General features: G+C 45.5%; 1 protein-coding gene across 2 annotated transcripts in view; it reads right to left on the bottom strand.

Annotated features, from left to right (window-relative positions):
* The window catches only part of OGT (O-linked N-acetylglucosamine (GlcNAc) transferase), an 83,237-nt gene that overhangs the window by 5,471 nt on the left and 54,498 nt on the right, over nucleotides 1-23,268 (bottom strand). For both annotated transcript variants that reach the window (XM_081846726.1, XM_081846727.1), the window contains exons 15-19: nucleotides 20,547-20,672; nucleotides 18,543-18,713; nucleotides 18,325-18,441; nucleotides 14,050-14,211; nucleotides 2,254-2,406 (exon numbers count right to left, since the gene is read on the bottom strand). In XM_081846726.1, the coding sequence (XP_081702852.1) occupies nucleotides 2,254-2,406; nucleotides 14,050-14,211; nucleotides 18,325-18,441; nucleotides 18,543-18,713; nucleotides 20,547-20,672 (729 nt within the window). The remainder of the gene's footprint in view (nucleotides 1-2,253; nucleotides 2,407-14,049; nucleotides 14,212-18,324; nucleotides 18,442-18,542; nucleotides 18,714-20,546; nucleotides 20,673-23,268) is intronic.

The following is a 23,268-nucleotide window of genomic DNA, read 5'->3' as shown; positions in this document are numbered from 1 at the left end:
GTGGCTGCAACCTGCGCCTCCATGGAAAGAGAGGCATCGAAGGTTACACCCAAACTCTTGACAGAAGGCTCTGGCACTAATTGCGCCCCCACAAGAGAAGGGAGTTGGCCCCCCAACCCCATGTTGTCCTGACCCAGCCAGAGGACCTCTGTCTTCGAAGGATTTAACTTCAACTGGCTCCCACGCAGCCACCCAGCCACGGCTTCCAAGCATCTGGTCAGTGTGTCTGGGGCCGAGTCAGGGTGGCCGTCCATTGACAGATAAAGCTGGGTGTCATCAGCATATGGACGACAACTCAGCCCTAAACTCCAGACAATCTGGGCAAGGGGGTGCATAAAGATATTGAAAAGCATCGGGGAAAGGATTGTGCCCTGCGGCACTCCACACAACAAGGAGTGCCGCAGCGACAACTTCCTTCCTGGATGTTTCATCCAGAAACCTACCAAAATGTTCGGTAACCACTCTCTCCATTACCTTACCTAGGTAAAGAAGATTCAGAACCGGGAAGTAATTGGATAGATCTAAAGGATCTAGAGATGTTTTCTTTAAGAGGAGACACACCATTGCGTCCTTCAACTCCCCTGGGAAAGTCCCTGTGCCAGATTGATGATCTCACCCGGGGGGCTGCACCTCGTCTGGACATGCTCTAATCAGCCAGGACAGGCACAGGTCAAGGGGGCAAGTGGTGGGCCTTCCAGCTCAGAGGAATCTGTCTACATCGGCAAGGAGAAACAGTTTTCACCTTTGTCCCTAGCCCGCTGGAGATCCTTGATCAGCGCGACCAAGGCACTTTCAGTCCCATGGTGAGGCCTGGATCCTGATTGGAAGGGATCCAAATGGTCTGTATCCTCCAGGCGTGCCTGGAGTTGTTCTGCAACCACCCACTCAATCCCCTTGCCCAAGAATGGAAGATTTGAGACTGGGCGATAGTTGGCCATATTGGCCGGGTCCAAATATGTTTTTTAAGAAGTGGTTTAATGACTGCCTCTTTTAGTGGCCCTCACAGAGGGAAGCATTTGCCACCCAGTGGATCCCATTGCCTAGCTCTTCCCAGCTCGCTTTTATGAGCCAGGATGGGCAAGGATCAAGGAGACAGATGGTTGGTTTCACTCGTCCAAGTGAGTGGAACAGATTGGAATTGATTCATACAACTCGACTAGACAGGACTCTTGGCTCTCTCCCGCCCCATCCCTGATCCCACAGTGGAGTCTATCCCTTTCTGAATCTGAGCGACTTTATATGCAAAAAACTTTCCAAAATCATTGCAGGAGATCTTGGGGTCTTTCCCAGGCCCCGGTGGCAAAGGTGGTTCTGTGAAATTGTGAACCACCTGAGTCTCCTCCTGCTGTTTTCTGCAGATGCAATGGGGCGGTGAAGTACAGTGGTGCCCCGCAAGATGAATGCCTTGCAAGACGGAAAACTCGCTAGACAAAAGAGTTTTCCGTTTTGGAGGTGCTTCACAAAACGATTTCCTATGGGCTTGCTTCGCAAGACGAAAATGTCTTGCGAGTTCCTGCGGGGTCTTTTTCCTCCCCCCGCCTTTTTCTAATCTGCTTATCCGCTTATCCGCTAAGCCGCTAATAGCGCTAATCCGCTAATCCGTCAATGGGCTTGCTTCGCAAGACGAAGAAACCGCTAGACGAAGAGACTCGCGGAACGGATTCTTTTCGTCTTGCGAGGCACCACTGTAAGTCCTCTTCGCCGTCACCACTCAGTAGGCTCGACGTTGAGCTCTAACCCGTGTCTGGTTCGATTCAGAATGAGTTTTCTGCCACCGGCGCTCTAGCCATCTCAGCGATTGTTTCATCACCCTCAGCTCTTTGGAAAACCATGGGGCTGTCCGGTCTCCATGCAATCGGAGAGGGCGCTTCAGAGCCAGGCGGTTGATAGCCCTGATTAACTCCGCATTCCAGCAGCCCCCCAGGGAATCAGCTGAAAGGCCATCAGCATGGGATAAAGCACCCCCTACCACTCTCTGGAAATCATTTGGATCCATTAGGTGGCAGGGACGGACCATCCGAATCAGTTGCGCCTCCTTGCAGAGGGGAACCAAACTAGGGGTCTCTAGGAGAACATCCACCACGACCTGAATCAGCTTGGCCAGTGAATCTTGGTGCAGCGGGGAGGTCGGTACACCAAAAGGAATCCTGTACTGCCCCTATTGCCCAACTTCCAGAACATGCACTCAGAGAACTGGGTCTTCCCAAGTGGGCGCCCAGTGAGACTTCTGATTCGCCACAGGGAGCTACTCACATTGGCCCACATCTGAAGGGTGGCTGGGTCAATCTTGTAAAGCTGGTTGAAGTTGCAGTAGACGACAGAGTCCTCCGGCAGCCCATACTGGGAGCGGGTGGTGACGATGATGGTGCGTGGCACCTCCTCACCCGTCGCCGCCTTGTTGTTGATCTGAAAGAGAAGCCAGAAAGGAAAGATCGGAAGGAAGCTCAAGGGGCAGAGCTTTGACTCAACACTATGCAGCGTCAGATCAGAACCCAATCAATGGGCCAAAACGTTTATTTATTGACCATATTGGCTGTCTCTCATTGATTTCACTCTGGCAACTACTGCCTTTGGTGATTGGACATGAACCCAATCAATAGGCAAGAACTTTTATTTATTGGAAATAGAGGACACCATGATGTCCTATTAGAAACAACAGCGCGGGGGGGGGGATAAATATGGGCACTAAATGGGTTACATATAGAGGTGGGGTGAGGGGTGGTGGATGGTGATGGGAAAAGGAATTATTTGTGGGATTGAGTGTAAGTATATCTGAACACTTTTAAGGATTGTATTAAATGTATGTTTGTATGCTTGTATATAATAATAAAAAATTAAAAAATCGGTTATGATTAAATGGGCACAAGAGATGGGACACAATATCCAGATGGAGGAATGGGGAAAACAATGGAAGGATGAGATAAAATTGACAGCATGTGTGGCGGTTAAAGAAAATTATATGAAAAGGATGTCTAGATGGTATTTAGCTCCAGTTAATTTAGCAAAGGAAAGCAAGTGTTGGAAATGAAAACAATAGAAGGGACATTTTTCAGATGGGGTGGGATTACAAAATTATAAAGAATTATTGGGAAATTATCTATAATGAAATCAAAAAGATTTTTAAAATAACTTTTGTTTAAAAGTTACTATCTTGGCTGTCTCTCATCACAGACTCTCATCACAGACCCTATCTTGGCTGTCTCTCATCACAGACAGGAGAGCCATAGATAATCTCAGAAACAACCCAGACATTATAATTAAAGAAGCGGACAAAGGTGGAGCTGTCGTCATCATGAACAAAACTGACTACATTCAGGAGGCTCACAGACAACTTTCCAATACCGCCTTTTACATAAAATTGGACTCAGACCCCACACAAGAATACAAAAAAGAACTGAACAAGATTGTTAAGGAGCTACCCACACACATCCAAGAACAGATCCTCACAAACACACCAACAGAACCTCGACCAGGAACTTTCTATCTTCTACCTAAAATACACAAACCAGGAAATCCAGGACGCCCCATCATGTCAGGTATTGGCACTATTACAGTGGGTGTCTCCGGTTATATGGACTCTGTTCTGAAACCATATGCCATCAGTGCTCCCAGCTATGTACGTGACACCACAGATTTTCTGAGGAAAATACAATCTTTAAATAATCTTCCCAACAATACTATACTAGCTACTATGGATGTGGAATCTCTGTATACCAACATCCCACACAACGATGGTTTACAAGCTATAAGGAACACCATTTCAGATAAAACCACAGCGGACTTTGCTACCAAACTCTGCCAATTTGTCCTTACCCACAACAACTTCAAATTTGGTGATGACCTGTTCCTTCAGATCAGCGGCAAAGCAATGGGCACCCGCATGGCCCCACAGTATGCCAACATCTTCATGGCGGATTTAGAACAGCGTTTCCTAAACTCCTACCCACTCAAACCTCTCTTGTACCTGCGATACATTGACGATATTTTTATCATCTGGACACATGGTCAACAGACCCTGGACACCTTCTACCAGAAATTCAATGATTTTCACCCCACCATCAACCTAACAATGAATCAATCTATGCAAGAAATACATTTTTTGGACACTACTATAAAAATACAGGATGGGCGCATAGACACCACCTTATACCGTAAACCAACTGACCGACAAACATATCTACATGCCTCTAGCTACCATCCCAAACATACCAAACAGTCCATTGTATACAGCCAGGCACTACGTTACAGCCGCATCTGCTCCAATTCTACAGACAGAGACTCTCACCTAAGAGATCTACAGCAAACCTTTTTAGAACTAAAATACCCAGCAGATGAAGTTAGACAACAGATCAACAGAGCCAGACTGATACCCAGAGAGAACTTGCTGCAAGACAGACCCAAAAAAGAAAATAACAGAACACCTCTAGTCATCACATACAGCTCCCAAGTTAAAACAGTACAACGCATCATCAGAGATCTACAACCTCTCCTGGACAATGACAGTTCTCTTTCTCAAGCTCTGGGAGGAAGACCTTTCATTGCCTACAGACAGCCACCCAATCTTAAACAACTCCTAACCCACAATAATACTATAACCAGACTTAACACGGACACTGGCACCAGAGCCTGCAATAAACCCAGATGCCAACTTTGCTGCCACATACACCCGGACAACACCATTACTGGCCCCAACAACATCACACATACCATCTCGGGACTATTTAATTGCTCATCGTCTAACATTGTGTATGCCATCAAATGCCAACAGTGTCCTTCAGCTCTCTATATTGGACAAACAGGCCAAACCTTACGCCAAAGAATAAACGGACATAAATCCGACATCAGGAACCACAAGACAGAGAAACCAGTAGGAGAACACTTCAATCTCCCAGGACATTCTATACAAGATCTCAAAGTAGCTGTTCTATTACAAAGGAATTTCAGAAATAGACTGGAAAGAGAAGCTGCTGAATTGCAACTTATCACCAAACTTAAAACCATGGAGAGACCTGGTCTGAACAAAGACATTGGATTCTTATCTCATTATACATGACAAAGCCATTTTTCACCTTCTCACCCCTTGCTTTTTCCTGTAAGACCTATTGCAGTCGTTAAGAGTCGTCAACAGGCTCATCACAGCTATCTGCCAATCACCCATTCCCACCACCCTTCTGAGTAATACCCCTCCCCACCTTCTCACTATATAGAAAGGTCTGGTGACTTCTGTTTCAGTGTATCTGAAGAAGTGTGCATGCACACGAAAGCTCATACCTAGAACTAACTTAATTGGTCTTTAAGGTGCTACTGGAAGGAATTTTTTTATTTTGTTTTATCACAGACCCAGTTCCACAGTTGCTGCTCGCCATGAACAAACGCTGGCAGTATTAGCAGCAGATCTCTGTTATGCTTCAGGTGATATTTCATTCTTTTGCCAATTGTGCTGTTTTAAATATGCACTTTATATTTGACTACTTCAGTAATGATATTGTTTTAAATTTTAAGATTTTTTTAACTTTGCTGCGTTAAATGTGTGCAATCTATACTTGACCTCTCTTGTAATGTTTTATCTTGAAATCTTTAAGCTAATGTTTTAGATTCATATTAATTATGCTGCTCTGAATAATAATAATAATAATAATAATAATAATAATAATAATAGCTTAGCTAGTAACTTAGCTTCCCCATAGAGAAAGAGCTTGTGAAGGAGCCTGTGGATAAATAATAACAGTAACAATAACAATAATAATAATTTATTATTTCTACCCCGTCCATCTGGCTGGGTTTCCCCAGCCACTCTGGGCGACTCTCAACAGAACATTGAAAACAGAATAAAACATCAAACTTTAAAAACATCAGTTGTCTTTTAAAAGTCAGATAGTTGCTTATTTCCTCGACATCTGATGGGAGGGCGTTCCACAGTGCGGGCGCCAGCACCTAGAAGGCTGGAATACTTTACACCTGACTTTATTCTGTGCTGTTTTATCCTGGAGTGCTTAATTTGATGTTTTAACATCAACTGCTTTGGGATTTCCCCCCTTAAAAACATAAAGCAGTATAGAAATAAAAAGAGGAACTTTGAATAACAACACTAGGCCTTTTCAAGCCCCCTGCATTTTGGTTATTTGTGAATGGTGCTATTTTACGAAGTCACTCCTTTTTATTTAATTTGCATCCAAGTTGCTATAGATTACACTGAACTCTTAAAAGATTTAAAGCGGACATGTCCAACTTCCAAGGGACTGAAATCTATTTTCACTATTAAAACAAAACAAAACACTGCCCATTGGATCGACCAGAAGTTGTGGAGCATTTTTTTTAGTCTCATTTTCTCTTTGTAGAATAACAAGGAGGCTCACAGGTCCTTATAATATTGGGGAAAACAGTTTGTTCTGGTGAGTATTAACCACTTTCCATTTTAACCTGAGGACGGCCATTTGTCCCCTTTTAACTTTAATTTATTTGAATTAATTTTGGGGTGCATTTTAATTGATCGATTGCTTCTTTTTATGGTCATTGTATTATTGATATGATAGCAGCCACTCTGATCCCGGCTCTGGACGGGGAGGGTGGGGTACAAATAAAAATTCTTCTCCTCCTCCTCCTCCTCCTTATTTTAGGGAGCCAAACTGTTGAGCTTTTTTGGGGGAGCTGAAGCTGTTGCGCTTTTTTATTATCATCATCTTTATTGCGGTCCAACGACCCATAACATGGATTCAGAATAAAATAGATTCATACAGACAACCCTCCAGAGAAGGGAGACTGAAGCGTTATTTGTTTAGTCATGGGTATGTTGATCTTTGATTTGTATGACTACTGAAAGAAACTTTGCCACGGCCACTGTGATATCATTGGACTTGTCGTCCAGAAGATATTTGATATACTAGGCTTCAGACTGACCCAGCCGATTTGCCAGTAGTGGTTTAATCTATAGTTCCCTAGCTTGATCATATTGTCCGCAATGCAATAAAATATGCCTCATGCAGTCGACGTCCTGAGAGCACACACAGATCCTATTTTGATAAGGGATACCTCTCAGTCTGGAGGCAGTGAGAGATTTTACTTTCTTGGGCTCCATGATCACTGCAGATGGTGACAGCAGCCACGAAATTAAAAGACGCCTGATTCTTGGGAGAAAAGCAATGACAAACCTAGACAGCATCTTAAAAAGTAGAGACATCACCTTGCCAACAAAGGTCCGTATAGTAAAAGCTCTGGTTTTCCAAGTAGTGTTGTATGGAAGTGAGAGCTGAACCATAAAGAAGACTGATCGCCAAAGAATGGATGCTTTTGAATTATGGTGCTGGAGGAGACTCTTGAGAGTCCCATGGACTGCAAGAAGATCAAACCTATCCATTCTGAAGGAAATCAGCCCTGAGTGCTCACTGGAAGGACAGATCCTGAAGCTGAGGCTCCAAGACTTTGGCCACCTCATGAGAAGAGAAGACTCCCTGGAAAGCCCCTGATGTTGGGAAAGATGGAGGGCACAAGGAGAAGGGAACGACAGAGGACAAGATGGTTGGATAGTGTTCTCGAAGCTACCAGCATGAGTTTGACCAAACTGCGGGAGGCAGTGGAAGACAGAAGTGCCTGGCGTGCTCTGGTCCAGGGGGTCACAAAGAGGCGGACACGACAACAACAACCACAACACCTCTCAGTCTGGCGCTTAACACTTCTGATGGGAATACATTTAATCTGGCTTGGGTGAAAAGACGCCGGTATGTTGGTACAGACAAATTTATAAGACATGCAGGTGTCTGAAACTCGAACCCATAGTGAATTCCTACTTCTAATGGGCCACAGATAACATGAGATTGAGATCACTATGTGATATGTCCCAGAGGCTTAGCCTCAGAGATTCAAAGGCAGTATCATAGCCCAGATGGTACAGGAGAGAAGGTGGCATACCAAGCCAAGTGGCTTTCCTAACCATCATTTTCATCTATGAGCTGGCAAACTCCTCATTGTTTAGGTATGGAAGGTATGGAAGCCCTTCCCTAGGCCAAAGACACAGATCTTGAGCTAGTATCTCAGGCCAGCCCACCATGCTTTAGTTGATAGAGGACATTCACCTGTTTTGAAAAATAGTATTGCATTTGGAACACAATTTGGACCGGAGAAACTTTGCCTGGAAGCCATTGAACCTGGAGAATGAGCCATTGAACCAGGCGTTTGAGGCGCGTAGAGGAGTTGAGAGACAGATTTTGCATTAAATACCTTAATGGCTGATGGAACATAATGGCCTCCCCTTGTATAAAAGAATTTTAAGTATAGCCAGTTTGCTTACCTCCGCCTTTTGATAGGCGGTCTGCCAATGATGTTTCCAGGACTTGGAATAATGGAACAGAAGCCCTAGGTACCGGAAGAATTTGGTCTGCTCTAGTTTGTGACCGTCCAGTACCCATTTACTCAGGGAGAATCTCTTCTCAGACACCAGGACTTTAGATTTTTCATAACTGATGGATAACCCATTACCAGAGCAGTAGTCTCAGAATTTCCTTAGTTGATAGTTCAGGCCAGGTCTGGTTCGGGAGAGGAAGGCCGCGTTATCCGCATACAACGAGAGGGGTCTTTCTCGTCCCTATTTTTGGAACGTGGCCATTAAGCTTGCCTCTAAGTCATTCAGAAACGAACTGAACAAAGTAGGGGCCAAAATGCATCCCTGTCTCACTCCCCTGGCCATCTCAATACAGTCTGAGAGCTGGCCCTGCAACCCACACCTAACCTGCAAATTGCTTCCACAGTGCAGGGCTTTAGTAAGATATAGGAGACGTTTATCCTTCAGTGCTAGATGTAACTTGGCCCTGTACATATTTTATGGGCTAATAGCCGTAAATAAATTATTATTATTATTAACTTGGCCCATAGTTGGAATCTGGGGATGGAGTCAAAAGGCAGATTTCAGGTCCATAAAGGCCACAAAGTGTTTTCCCTGTCAAGGTCTGGTGTACTTCTCGGCTAGGAGGGACAGCATTAGACAGTGATCTGATGTTGAGTGGTTCTTGCAGAAAGCTGCCTGAGCTTCAGATAGTATGTTATAGTCATTTAGAAAAGTTGTCAGTTTATTACAGAGAAAACGGGCATACAGCTTTCCTATTATTGAAAGCAGACTGATTGGCCTATAATTAGAAGGCACGTTTGGCTGGCTTCTCTTAAAGATTGGGACTACTATTGTATGTTTCCAACTAGACGGTACTTTGCCAGAGTTATTTACCACAGTAAAAAGTGCCTCCAGGAGAGGAGCCCACCAGTGCTGATTTGGTATTATCAATTCCGCTGGGATAGTCATTTCCCGGGGCCTTACCACTCTTCAGGTTCCCAATTAATGTATAGACTTCTTCCACTGTAACCGGGCTCCATTGTGGGAGCAGTGACAGTTCTGCTGAATCTTCATCATAAAAACTGGCGGGGAGATTTGAATTTCCTGTGAATATATTTCTAAAATGGTTCTCCCATACCTGAGCTGGAATGGCACAGCTGGGGGCTGGAGAGCTATTGCTCAGAAAGCCAGAGACTAGTTTCCAGAAGAGTTTTGTTTCGTTGTTTAGCGAGGCATTCAGTAAGAGACACCAGGAGTTTTGCTCAGACTACCTTTTTTTCGAAGCCAAAAGGGCTTTGTATTCTTTTTTACTTTTGAAATAGGTTGGGGGTAAATAGTTTAGGCCAGCGTTTCTGTAGGCCAAATAAGAGTTCCTTAAGGCTTTCTTCACGCGGCACTCTTGGTTGAACCATCTGCACCCTTTAGTAATGTGGGGCTTGCTGGCTGGATTTATGTTAACAGAGACCACATCCTGCAAGAACTCAATGAGATTATCGTTAGCAGTCAGGGAAGAATCTGTTGATATCTCAGCTACAGTAGCCAGCTCAGGTGTCCATTTTTTCCTACACAATGCTGGAACATTAGTTTTATCAATTTTCTCTTGTTCTATGTGAGAGCACTGAATTGAATTTTGGCCAATACAGTGGTACCTCAGGTTAAGTACTTAATTCGTTCCAGAGGTGCGTTCTTAACCTGAAACTGTTCTTAACCTGAAGCACCACTTTAGCTAATGGGGCCTCCCGCTGCTGTGCGATTTCTGTTCTCATCCTGAAGCAAAGTTCTTAACCCGAGGTAATATTTCTGGGTTAGCGAAGTCTGTAACCTGAAGCGTATGTAACCTGAAGCATATGTAACCCGAGGTACCACTGTAGTGGAGATGATCAGAGGCAAATGATCACTCTCAGTCCTGTTATCGATATTGAAGTTTTTGATTAATTTAAAGGCCTCCCTGTTACTGAGACAGTAATCTACTGTGCTAGCTCCATTAGAATTTATGAACTCTCCTCTGTCCCTCGGTAGTGCCCCGTTAACAATCATGAAGTCAGGACTTATTTGTAAGGAGGCCAGACAAAAGCCGGCATAATTGATTTGGTGGTCTTTAGAAGACCTACGGGGGGGCGGCACTTAAGGAGAAAAGGCTGTTTTCCTTTAGTTTCCTTAACATTGAAAATTTTATTTCCAGGCAGTCGTCATTTGAACCTAGTCTGGCATTCATGTCTCCCATTATGTAAAAAGGTACTTAATTTGAAGGTACTTAATTTGAAGAAAGGAAACGATGGAATTTACGCCATGTACTCTCAATCTGTGCTTGCACTTTGTATGGTGGAATGTAAGCTGAGACGATACTCTTGGACTCATAGTGCAAGGTGATCCCCTGCGCCAGGTGCTCGAGAACTGAACACTCAGTAACCTGTGACATCAAGGAAGTGGAGACCAGAGTTACTACCCCCCCCCCGGCTTCCCCTTTCATGCAGTTTAGAGGCCTTAATTTCATAGGCAAAGTACCGTATTTTTCGCCCTATAGGACACACTTTTCCCCCTCCAAAAATGAAGGGGAAATGTGTGTGCGTCCTATGGGGCGAATGCAGGCTTTCACTGAAGCCTGGAGAGCGAGAGGGGTCGGTGCACACCGACCCCTCTCGCTCTCCAGGCTTCAGGAGAGCCCCACCGCCAGCCCCACAAGCTCGGGGGACAGCGGGGAGGCGCAGCGCGCCTTTCCCGCTGTCCCCCGACTTGGTTAGAAGGCTGGCAGGGGGGAGAAGCCTGCTCCTCCCCGTCGCCAGCCCTGCAAACTCGGGGGACAGCAGGAGAGGCGCAGCGCGCCTTTCCCGCTGTCCCCCAACTTGGTTAGAAGGCTGGCGGAGGACTTCCCCTTCCCCCAGCCCCGCAAGCTCCCAGAGCGATGCCAAAGCTGCACGCAGCTTCGGCATGGCTCTGGGTCCCATTCTGGGGGCTGGGGTAAGCTCCGCTTTCCTTGCCCCCAGCCCCGCAAGCTCCAGGAGCGATGCCAAAGTTGCCCCCCCCAAAAAATCTAGGTGCGTCCTATGGGCCGGTGCGTCCTATAGGGCGAAAAGTACGGTAGCCATCAAGGACTATGTTGTCAGTTGCCCAGGTTTCCTGCAACGTTATCACATGAAAACACGTTATGTATTCACAAAATGTCTCGTCCCCTAGTTTGTTGGCCCAACCTGCTATTTTCCACGAGAAAATATTGCGGCTGCTCAATCCGCCATTGGCTTGGCTTCATTGTGGGGGACAAATTTTTATCAGCTCTCCCTCTGTCTCCGTAATAACGCAACCATTCTTAGGATGTAAAAGTTGTTGTTCCTGGGGTTGAGTTATACAATTGTCCATGTTTTCAGCAGTCAGCTTTTTTTAGGGGGCCCAAGCTGCTGAGATTTTTTTTTTAAGGGGCCGAAGCTGTTGGGCTTTCTTTAGGGGGCCAAAGCTGTTGGGCTTTTTTTTAGGGGGCCAAGCTGAAGCTGTTGAGCTTGTTTTGGGGGGCCAAATCTCCCAGGACTCTCTCAGAAGATCAAGCTTGCTTTTTGGAAACAGAGGCTCAGGGCTGTGCAAGTTCTGTGCAAGCTGGATGGGCGGGGTATAAATCATAATAAATTCTTCTTTCATTCCTTAGTCAATTATTATCATCATCTTGTTGAATTGCAGGCGGATTCTGCTTCTGGGCAGTCCCAGCCCCATGGCTCCTCGAAAGTCCCTCCATCCCGTACATTTTATAATATATGGTGGGAATGCAAAAGGGTTAGAAATAAATGAGGAATGATATATATTGAATTAGCAAATAAATGTTTAAAAAGACTTTTCTTAAGAAACCAGAAGCATTCCTCCTAGGAATTTTAGATCAAGATTTAGAAAAAGAAAATTAGAAATGATTTATCAATGCAACAACAGCAGCAAGAATTATATTAGCACAAGCATGGAAGACAGAAGACATACCAGCAAAAGAACAATGGCAAGGGAAACTTATGGGATATGCAGAACTGGTAAAATTAACAGATAAATTACATGAAAAGGATAATAATAATAATAATAATAATAATAATAATAATAATAATATTTTTTTATTTATACCCCGCCCTCCCCAGCCAAGGCCGGGCTCAGAGCGGCTTACAAACAATAATAAAAACAAGATGAATGATTACAACTTAAAAACAAAAATAAAATACAACATTAAAATAATGGAACATTAAAATATAAAAATGTAGCCTCATCGCAGGAGGAGAAGGAAAAGAAAAAGAGAGAGAGAGAGAGAGAGAGGGAGGGAGGGAGGGAGGGAATCAAATTGGCTCCAAGCCAAAGGCCAGGCAGAACAACTCTGTCTTACAGGCCCTGCGGAAAGAAATCAGATCCTGCAGGGCCCTGGTCTCAGGAGACAGAGCGTTCCACCAGGCCGGGGCCAGAGTTGAAAAGGCCCTGGCTCTGGTTGAAGCCAATCTAACTTCCTTAGGGCCCGGGACCACTAGGGTGTTGCTATTTATGGACCTTGAGGCTCTCCATGGGGCATACCGGGAGAAGCGGTCCCGTAGGTACGAGGGTCCTAGGCCGTGAAGGGCTTTAAAGGTCAAAAGCAGCACCTTAAATCTGACCCTGTACTCCACCGGGAGCCAGTGCAGCTGGAAAAGCACTGGGTGAATATGCTCCCATGGCAGAGACCCCGTGAGGAGCCTCGCTGCAGCATTCTGTACCCGCTGGAGTTTCTGGGACAGCTTCAAGGGCAGCCCCGCATAGAGCGAATTACAGTAGTCAAGCCTGGAGATGACCGTCGCATGGATCACTGTGGCCAAGTCGGGGCGGGAAAGGAAAGGGACCAACTGCTTGATGCGGCGAAGGTGGAAAAATGTCGCCTTGGCTGTTGCTGTAACCTGCGCCTCCATGGAAAGGGAGGCGTCAAGGATTACACCCAAACTCTTAACGGAAGGCAATGGCACTAATTGGGCCCCCGCAAGAGAAGGGAGTTGGTCCCTCATCCCCATGCCATCCCGACCTAGCGACAGGACCTCTGTCTTCAAAGGATTTAGTTTCAATCGGCTCCCACGAAACCATCCAGCCCCAGCTTCCAAGCATCTGGTCAGTGTTTTCGGGGTCGAGTCGGTGTGGCCATCCATCAGCAGATAGAGCTGAGTGTCATCAGCATATTGGTGACAGCCCAGCCCAAAGCTTCGGATAATCTGGGCAAGGGGGCGCATAAAGATGTTAAAAAGCATCGGGGAGAGAATTGCGCCCTGCGGCACTCCACACACCAAGGAGTGGCGCGACGACATTTCCCTCCCTAGTGCCACCCTCTGTCCCCAACCAGAGATAAAAGAGCACAACCAGTTATGGGCTATGCCCTGTATCGCCATGTCTGCGAGGCGGTGATCCAGAAGATCATGATCGACCATGTCAAAGGCTGCTGACAAATCTAAAAGAAAAGACTTTAAAAGAGAATGGGAACCATTTACAAGCTATATATGAAGGGGCAACATAAAGAACTGGACTCATTGGCAAGGTTTGAATAAACCAGGCACCCCCCCAACCTGCGGCCCTCCCGATGTTTTTGGCTTACAACTCCCATGATCCCTAGCTAGCAGGACCAGTGGTTAGGGATGATGGGAATTGTAGTTCAAAACATCTGGAGGGCCGAAGGTTGGGGATGCCTAGAATAAACCAACACAATTGTATATAACCAAAAGCAAGACTATACACTTTGGGGAAATAACACCCAATCCTCTCACCTGAGTCGTTGCCAGCCCGTTGCTGATGTTGAATCCGTTGATGGTGATCTGAATCTGCCCACGATTGATCATGTCAATCACGGCTTCAGCAATGGTGTTCATGGGAATGACTGGCATGCTGAGCCCAGCGGCGCCATCGTCCCCGCCGTCTGGACATTTCATCTGGAAGCCAAGATAATGGAATAATAATGATAATTTATCATTTACACCCCGCCCATCCAGCCCCATGTTCACCACCTCGCTTGCCACTCCTGTGCATTAGAAGCATGCATTAGCAGTGAAATGGATTTTGCTACAAAGTCGGCTACAATCAGGTTTTCAATACAACAACCCCTCTTGTGGCTTTATTGTGTCCGCGTTTCAGGCATTTTAAAGTGGGGAGGGGGGAGAGCTATCGTACGCGGGAAGATTGCAAGGTGATTATAAAAAAAGGGAAATGATATATAATGAATGGAGAGGGGGGATTATTAATCCCGTTTGCATTCCTTCCCATGGGAAAGTGTGCCTTGGTTTTGGAGCGCCTTGGTTTCGGAACAGACTTTCGGAATGGATGAAGTTTGAGAACCAAGGGACCACTGTGATTTTAAAAGAACCATCTTGCATTTGGCAAGATGTCACAATTTTAAAAGCCATGGGAAAAAATAGATTGAAAAGGCTCCTCATTGTATTTTAATCTTTTGCTGGAAGCCGCCCAGAGTGGCTGGGCATAATAATAATAATATCATCCTGTTAGAAGGGAAACCCAGTCAGAGTATAAATAATTTATTATCCTCCTCCTCTTGGAAGCCGCCCAGAGTGGCTGGGGAAACCCAGTCAGATGGGCGAGGTATAAATAATATATTATTATTATTATTATTATTACAGTGGTGCCCCGCAAGACGAATGCCTCGCTAAACGAAAAACCCGCAAGACGAAAGGGTTTTCCGATTTTTTAGCGGCTTCGCAAGACAAATTTCCCTATGGGCTTGCTTCGCAAGATGAAAGCCCATAGGGAAATCTCCGGGGACAGCGGGGAACCCTCCTCCCACCGCAAGCCCCGGGAACAGAGGAGAAGCTGCGTGCCTTCCCCTCTGTTCCCGGACCTGTCCTGAAGGCTTGCGGTGGGAGGTCCGGGAACAGAGGAGAAGGCGCACAGCTTATCCTCTCTTCCCGGGGCTTGCGGTGGGAGGAGGGTTTTTCCTCCCCACCGCCAACATTCAGAACAGCATTCTGAATGTTGGCGGTGGGGAGGAAAGCCCTCCTCCCACCGCAAGCTTTCAGGACAGGTCCGGGAACAGAGGGGAAGGCACGCAGCGCTTCTCCTCTGTTCCCGGACCTGTCTTGAAGACTTGCGGTGGGAGGAAGGTTTTCCTCCCCACCGCCAACCTTCAGAAGGCTGTTCTGAAGGCTGGCGGTGGGAAGAAAAGCCCTTCTCCCCCGTCAGCCTTCAGAAGAGTTCCCCGCAGGGCTCTCCAGGCTGCGGATAGCAGCCTGCTGCCCCTATCTGCAGCTTGGAGAGCCCTGCGGGGAAGTCCTGCAGGGCTCCCCAAGCTGCGAATGTCTGCCCCGCGCCCCTGAAGCAGAGCGCCCCTCGCGCCGGGCAGCAGGCTGCTATCCGCAGCCTAGGCAGCCCTGCAGGAACTCTTCTGAAGGCTAGCAGCAGGAGAAGGGCTTTTCTTCCCACCGCCAGCCTTCAGAAGGCTGTTCTGAAGGCTGGCGGTGGGGAGAAAAGTCCTTCTCCGCCCCCCGCCAGCCTTCAGAAGAGGTCTGGGGACAGACTGTCCCCGGACCTGGTCTGAAAGCGGTCTCCCTAGGAACGCATTAATTGATTTTCAATGCATTCCTATGGGAAACCGTGCTTCGCAAGACGAAAAACTCGCAAGACGAAAAAACTTGCGGAACGAATTAATTTCGTCTTGCGAGGCACCACTGTATTATTATTATTAATAATAATTACTCCTCATGTGTTGGTCCGATGCCTGTGGGAAAGCTCTTCTCTTGTGGATACAGTGGTACCTCGGGTTAAGAACTTAATTCGCGCCGGAGGTCCATTCTTAACCTGAAACTGTTCTTAACCTGAGGTACCACTTTAGCTGATGGGGCCTCCCGCCGCCCCCATACCGCTGGCTCGCAATTTCTGTTCTCATCCTGAGGTAAAGTTCTTAACCCGAGGTACTACTTCCAGGTTAGCAGAGTCTGTAACCTGAAGTGTCTGTAACCCGAGATGCATCTGTAACGTGCCTTCTCTTTTTTCTTTCAAGTTTCTTATTTTCAATCTTTTATGTTTATTTCCATACACTCCAAACATTTTCCATATATACAATACTGGGATTAAACAAACCCCTTGTATTTCCCCACCCCACCCCAGTTTCCATATTTTGCCCTCTTTTCTTGCATGTATTTATAACAGTCCATTATATTCCATCTCCTTATTTACTACTCTAATTCATTTGACTTCATCAATGATATATCCATCCTGCCTGCAGAAAGCCATCTAATTCGATTTCAATTTGATCCTGACTTGTTTTTAGGTCAGGCTTCCTCAACCTCGGCCCTCCAAATGTTTTGGGACTACAACTCCCATGATCCCTAGCTAACTGGACCAGAGGTCAGGGATGATGGGAATTGTAGTCCCAAAACAGCAGGTGGGCCAAGGTTCAGGAAGCCTGGTTTAGGAGGTAATTTCATTATTATTTGATTTTTTAAAAAGTTACTAAGAACTTCACATAGTAAAAGACCAGAAACATATCTTTTGGGAATATTGAACAGTGATATTCTAAAAGAAAAAACTCAATTTTTTCTGTATGCAACATCAGCGGCAAGAATTCTAGTGGCTAAGTACTGGAAGGGTAACCAGGTACTGACCAAAGAGGAGTGGCTATATAAATTATGTGAATATTTGGAACTGGCCAAATGGACGGATATAATAAGACTAAAGCCAATGAATACAGTCCAGGAGGAATGGAATTGCTTGAATGACTACTTAGAAAGACAAGGTTCAAATGTAAAAATTTGGCTGTGTCTAGAATGACCTGGTGAATGGAAAAGGGGAAATATACATATATACACATTTATATATTCAGATGAAAATAATACTGAAATACAGATAAAATATGAAAGGTGAAAGGAAGGGGTGGGAGAGTAATGGAAGTCTATTATTATTATTTTGCAAAATAGTATTTATTGTATTGAAATATGCTTTTCTTTATTCTTTGACTCTACTTTTCTTTGCATTTTTTTTCTTTTCCTCCTTTACTTTTTCCTTCTTTCTGTTTTATTGGATATTATTCCTTATGTATGCTTTTGTTTTGATGTATTTACTTTGCAGTAAAAAATTATTATTAATAATAATAGTAGTAGTAATAATAATAATAATAATAGTTTGATTTTATACTAATGTGATGTACTGTATTTTTCGTCCCATAGGACGCTCCGTCCCATAGGACGCACCTACTTTTTTGGGGGGGAAATAAAGGGGAAAAAAAATTCCTTTATTTTCCCCACAAAACCAGGTCGGGGAACAGTGGGATGGCGGCGCTGCGCCTCCCAACTGTCCCCGGAGCTTGTGGGCTGGCCGATGTCTGCCTGGCGCGAGGGGCGCTCTGCTTCAGGGTGCCCAACGCGCCGGGCGGCAGGCTGCTATCCGCAGCGTGGGGAGCCCTGCGGGGAAGTCCTGCAGCGCTCCCCATGCTGCGGATGTCTGTCCGGCGTGCGGGGCGCTCTGCTTCAGGGCGCCCCACGCTCCGCGCTGCAGGCTGCCGCCCGCAAGCCTTGCGCGCCGGGGGGAGTCCCCCCGGTGCGCAAGGCTTGCCGACACCTGCGCGAAACACGGGGCGTCCTCCTTGCGCGCCCAGGGGGAGATCCCCGGGTGTGCAAGGCTTGGTGACACCTGTGCGAAGCACGGGGCGTCCTCTGGAGGGCGCCCCGTGCTGCAGGCTGCTGCCCGCAAGCCTTGCGTGCCCGGGGGGAGTTCCCCCGGGCGCCCAAGGCTTGCGGATAGCTTCCTGGAGCCTGGAGAGCGAGAGGTGTCGGTGCGCACGGACGCCTCTCGCTCTCCAGGCTTCAGCGAAAGCCTGCATTCGCCCCATAGGACGCACACACATTTCCCCTTCATTTTTGGAGGGGATAAAGTGCGTCCTATAGGGCGAAAAATACGGTATTTGATGCTAGCCGCCCTGAGTCCGGTTTCGGACGGGATACAAATAAGTTTATTATTATTACTACTACTACTACTACTACTACTATTATTGAGAGCTAGACTCCAAAACCACCTACACACGCCCGGATTTTCCTTACCTTCACTATTTTCACGTCAGGCAGGCTGTCGAGGAATGCCTTCAGGTCGACACCGTTCAAAACAATTCGGTTGTCGTAGATGTGACCATTCGATTTGAAGTCGATGACGGCTTTTTTCTGAAAGAAAGACATATAATGCACAGCAATTTGGATCTGGGCTTTTTTCCAAGAAAAAAAGACCGCGATATTAAGCAGGCTGTTCCCCTCTTCCCAAATACCTTCAGGTGCGGGAACATATTGGCGTGATCACCAATGAAGAAGGTATTGGGCATGTAAGCCAGTTTTTCTGAATATTGCTCCGCCACTTCCACCGGGGATGTTTCCTGGTCAGTGATAATGTAATCCATGAATAAGGCCCCGCTGGTTCCCGGGTAGCCCAGCCACATTGCCTGGAAGGCAAACAAATGAGGGTTGTTTATTATTATCATTATTATTATTATTATTATTATTATTATTATTAATTTATTTCTACACCGCCCATATCTGGCTGGGTTTTCCCAGCCACTCTGGGCGGCTTCCAACAAAAGATTAAAATACAATAAGGCAGCAAAGCAAGATATCCAGAGCTTCTTTTTTTATAAAAACTTATTCAAGAATTACATATATAGAGAGAGTGTCCAGTAGCCAATTAAGTTTGTTCTTGGTACAAGCTTTTGTGTACGTGCACACTTCTTCAGATACACTGAATAATAATATAAATAAGTAATATAAATAATAGAATAGAATAGAATATAAATATATTAATATAAATAATATAAAAAACAAACTTCTTCAGATACACTGAGTAATAATATTTTGACTGTGTCAGACCAACTTGGCTACCTAAATGAATAAATAATATACATACGCTTAATTTGACAAAAAAGGAAGTGTCCATGAGCAAATCTTCTTCTATAAATTGCCAAAAATTAAGCTTGGGTTAAATTTATGCAGTCTCTTTTTTAAGAGGAAGGCCTCTGGCAAGATATCCAGAGTTTGCAAAAAAAAACACACCCCACCTTCTTAAAGAGGACCGTGTCTTTTGGCAAGATCTACAAAAAGGCAAGATCTAAAAGAAGACAGTTGATCACATAATTAAGGATTCTCTTAAATCGGATTTTTTCAATTTAAAGCGGATTTTTAAAATAAAGTTCTTTGGGAGGAAAAATCTTTCTAAATATTTTTTGTTTAAGTTCCATCGAAAGCCATTGTGAAAGAAGGATTTGTTTAAAGTTTTCCATGTGTGCAGAAACTCAGCCTAAATTGTTGTTTTTTAAAAATTGTTTAACCACATCCATTTACAAACATGGATACATATGCCATAATGCTATTCTTTTACTTAAATTGTTTAAATGGTATGAAGGGAATGAGTCTTTTTCTCCTTCCAATCGAGTACAGCAGAAAAGCAGTCCAAATAGAATCAAATCAGTCATTTTTGATAGGACTGTCAAAATTTATTCTTCCAAAAATGAAACCTTCCTCTGGCTGCAAATATTAATGTCTTAATCACATTTTTTAACATCACAGCGTTAACATCTTACGACTACGGTAAAGAATATTTTGGGCATGCAGTGGTACCTTGGTTCTCAAACTCTGAAAACCTGGAAGTGTTCCAGTTTTCAAACATTTTTTTGGAAAGTCAAGCAGACTTCCAGAACAGATTAAGTTTGGTGCTTTTGTTATTGCTATTTTGCGTTTCTGTTCTTCAGTCAATTTGTTTTTGTGACTGTGTGGACCCAGTTCAGCTACTGATGAACTGATTGTGTGACTGCGGAAACGGATAGAAGCCCCCCATCCAAACAATGGCTTTAGCTGTTGATGGACAGATGGATAGGATGGATGGACGGATAGCTACTGATGGATAGACGGACGGTGTGACTGCGGAAACGGATAGAAGCCCCCCATCCAAACAATGACTATCATCAGTGCAGGCAAGAATTTTGTTTAAAAAAATTTCTATCATCTACCATACTGTCTTATTTATTTTAGAGTACAGAACATTGATGATTGCTTTCATTTGATGGATCAATGGTCTTGTTAGAGAATAAAATTCATGTTCAATGGCTGTTTGAGTGGTTGTTTTACAAAGTCTGGAACGGATTAATCCCTTTTGCATTCCTTTCTATAGGAAAGCGCGCCTTGGTTTGGGAACGCTTTGGTTTCGGAATGGACTTCCGGAACAGATGAAATTTGAGAATCAAGGGATCACTGTATGATGAACATTTTACTGTGACTTCCTTTACCTGGATCGGTGCCGGCCGGAGAGCAAACAGCTCGTTGCGGGCTCCTTTGGTGTAGCCATTCATGTTGATCAGGATATGTATGCCGTCTTGGTGAATGCGGTCAGCCGCCTTGCCATTGCACGGGACCTAAAACACAAACATTAGAAGCACGTTTATGGAAGTTTTGAATGGCTGATGTTTTAATGTGTTTTTCATCTCTTGTTGTAAGCCTCTCTGAGTGGCTGGAGAAACCCAGTCAAATGGGTGGGGTACTTTAAGTAATAAAGTAGTAGTAGAGTGGTACCTCAGGTTGAGTACTTAGTTCGTTCCGGAGGTCCGTACTTAACCTGAAACTGTTCTTAAGCTGAAGCACCACTTTAGCTAATGGGGCCTCCTGCTGCCACCGGAGCATAATTTCAGTTCTCTTCCTGAAGCAAAGTTCTTAACCTGAAGCACTATTTCTGGGTTAGCAGAGTCTGTAACCTAAAGCGTATGTAACTTGAAGCGTATGTAACCCGAGGTACCACTGTATAGTGGGAGGGTGGGTTGGGGATTTTCTCCGAAGGGTAGTAGGATTCAGTGGGTATGGTCAACCTGCTGGCGACTGTTAACAACTGAAAAAGCAAGGGATGGTATGCAGATAACCCAAAATAGCTTTAACATGGACAGGATCACACTTCAAAACGACCTGGACAGATTAGAGAACTGGGCCAAAACAAACAAGATGAATTTTAACAGGGAGAAATGTAAAGTATTGCACTTGGGCAAAAAAAATGAGAGGCACAAATACAAGATGGGTGACACCTGGCTTGAGAGCAGTACATGTGAAAAGGATCTAGGAGTCTTGGTTGACCACAAACTTGACATGAGCCAACAGTGTGACGCGGCAGCTAAAAAAGCCAATACAATTCTGGGCTGCATCAATAGGAGTATAGCATCTAGATCAAGGGAAGTAATAGTGCCACTGTATTCTGCTCTGGTCAGACCTCACCCGGAGTACTGTGTCCAGTTCTGGGCACCACAGTTCAAGAAGGACACGGACAAACTGGAACGTGTCCAGAGGAGGGCAACCAAAATGGTCAAAGGCCTGGAAACGATGCCTTATGAGGAACGGCTAAGGGAGCTGGGCATGTTAACCTGGAGAAGAGGAGGTTAAGGGGTGATATGATAGCCATGTTCAAATATATAAAAGGATGTCACATAGAGGAGGGAGAAAGGTTGTTTTCTGCTGCTCCAGAGAAGCGGACACGGAGCAATAGTTCCAAACTACAAGAAAGAAGATTCCACCTAAACATTAGGAAGAACTTCCTGACAGTAAGAGCTGTTCGACAGTGGAATTTGCTGCCAAGGAGTGTGGTGGAGTCTCCTTCTTTGGAGGTCTTTAAGCAGAGGCTTGACAACCATATGTCAGGAGTGCTCTGATGGTGTTTCCTGCTTGGCAGGGGGTTGGACTCGATGGCCCTTGTGGTCTCTTCCAACTCTATGATTCTATGATTCTATGTTCTTAACCTGAAGCACCACTTTAGCTAATGGGGCCTCCTGCTGCCACCGGAGCACAATTTCTGTTCTCATCCTGAAGCAAAGTTCTTAACCTGAAGCACTATTTCTGGGTTAGCGGAGTCTGTAACCTGAAGCACATGTAACCTGAAGCATATGTAACCCGAGGTACCACTGTAGTAGTAGTACAGGTTGACTTGACAACCTGGCAACGATGTCCGAGCCCTCGAATGGTCCTTCTGAGCTTCTTTCCCTCATACAGTGCACTTGCTGTTGCTTTTGCAAAATCCCACACTGCAGGAAAGTGAGCTGTTTTGGCCAGATTGCCATAGCTCGGGATACGTGCTCTGTGACAAAAAGTGGGCAGGGTATCTGAAGCACTAGTCTGCACCCATGAATCATCTGAAATGTAGTTTAGGTTTAGGTTTAGGGGCTAGGGTTTAGAATTAGGGCAAAGGCTAAGGCTGGAGGTAGGGTTAGGCTTAGGCTAAGAATTACTGTTAAGAGTTCTTAGGCTAAGAATTACTGTTAAGAGTTAATGTTTAGGGCTTACAGCTAGGGCGGCCCTTGCGCTTGTTCACTTCATCAAATCTGCCCTCTCTGAAAAGAGTTTGGACACCGACTAGTGATTTAAATCAAATCCACCCTGTTATATACATTACCAAGCAAGCACTTCGACCTGCCACTGGGAAGCCCCTGAGAAGCGGCTAAGTGACCCGCCCCCCCGCCCCCGGTTGCACAACCCTTCGGCCATGAGTTCAGACATGTTTTTCCGAGCTATGCCCAAAAATCTGATTTATAGGTTATTGATCGCTAGCCTGGATGGTTTGCCTCACTAGCTAGTGCAGTCGAAATATATCTATATATATCTATATATCTATACATCTCTCTCTCTCTCTCTATATATATATATATAATTGTCCAGTAGCACCTTAGAGAGGGACGCGGGTGGCGCTGTGGTCTAAACAACTGAGCCTAGGGCTTGCCGATCAGAAGGTCGGCGGTTCGAATCCCTGCGACGGGGTGAGCTCCCGTTGCTCGGTCCCTGCTCCTGCCAACCTAGCAGTTTGAAAGCATGCCAGTGCAAGTAGATAAATAGGTACCTTCCTCTGGCGGGAAGGTAAATGGCATTTCTGTGTCTGCTCTGGTCCGCCAGAAGCGGCTTAGTAATGCTGGCCACATGACCCGGAAGCTGTACGCCGGCTCCCTCGGCCAATAAAGCGAGATGAGTGCCGCAACCCCAGAG

This window comes from Podarcis erhardii (genome assembly GCF_964252035.2).
Source record: "Podarcis erhardii genome assembly, chromosome: Z".
NCBI classification, from domain to species: domain Eukaryota; kingdom Metazoa; phylum Chordata; class Lepidosauria; order Squamata; family Lacertidae; genus Podarcis; species Podarcis erhardii.
Note: the sequence above shows the minus strand (reverse complement) of the source record. Positions and strands in the feature narration are given on the sequence as shown.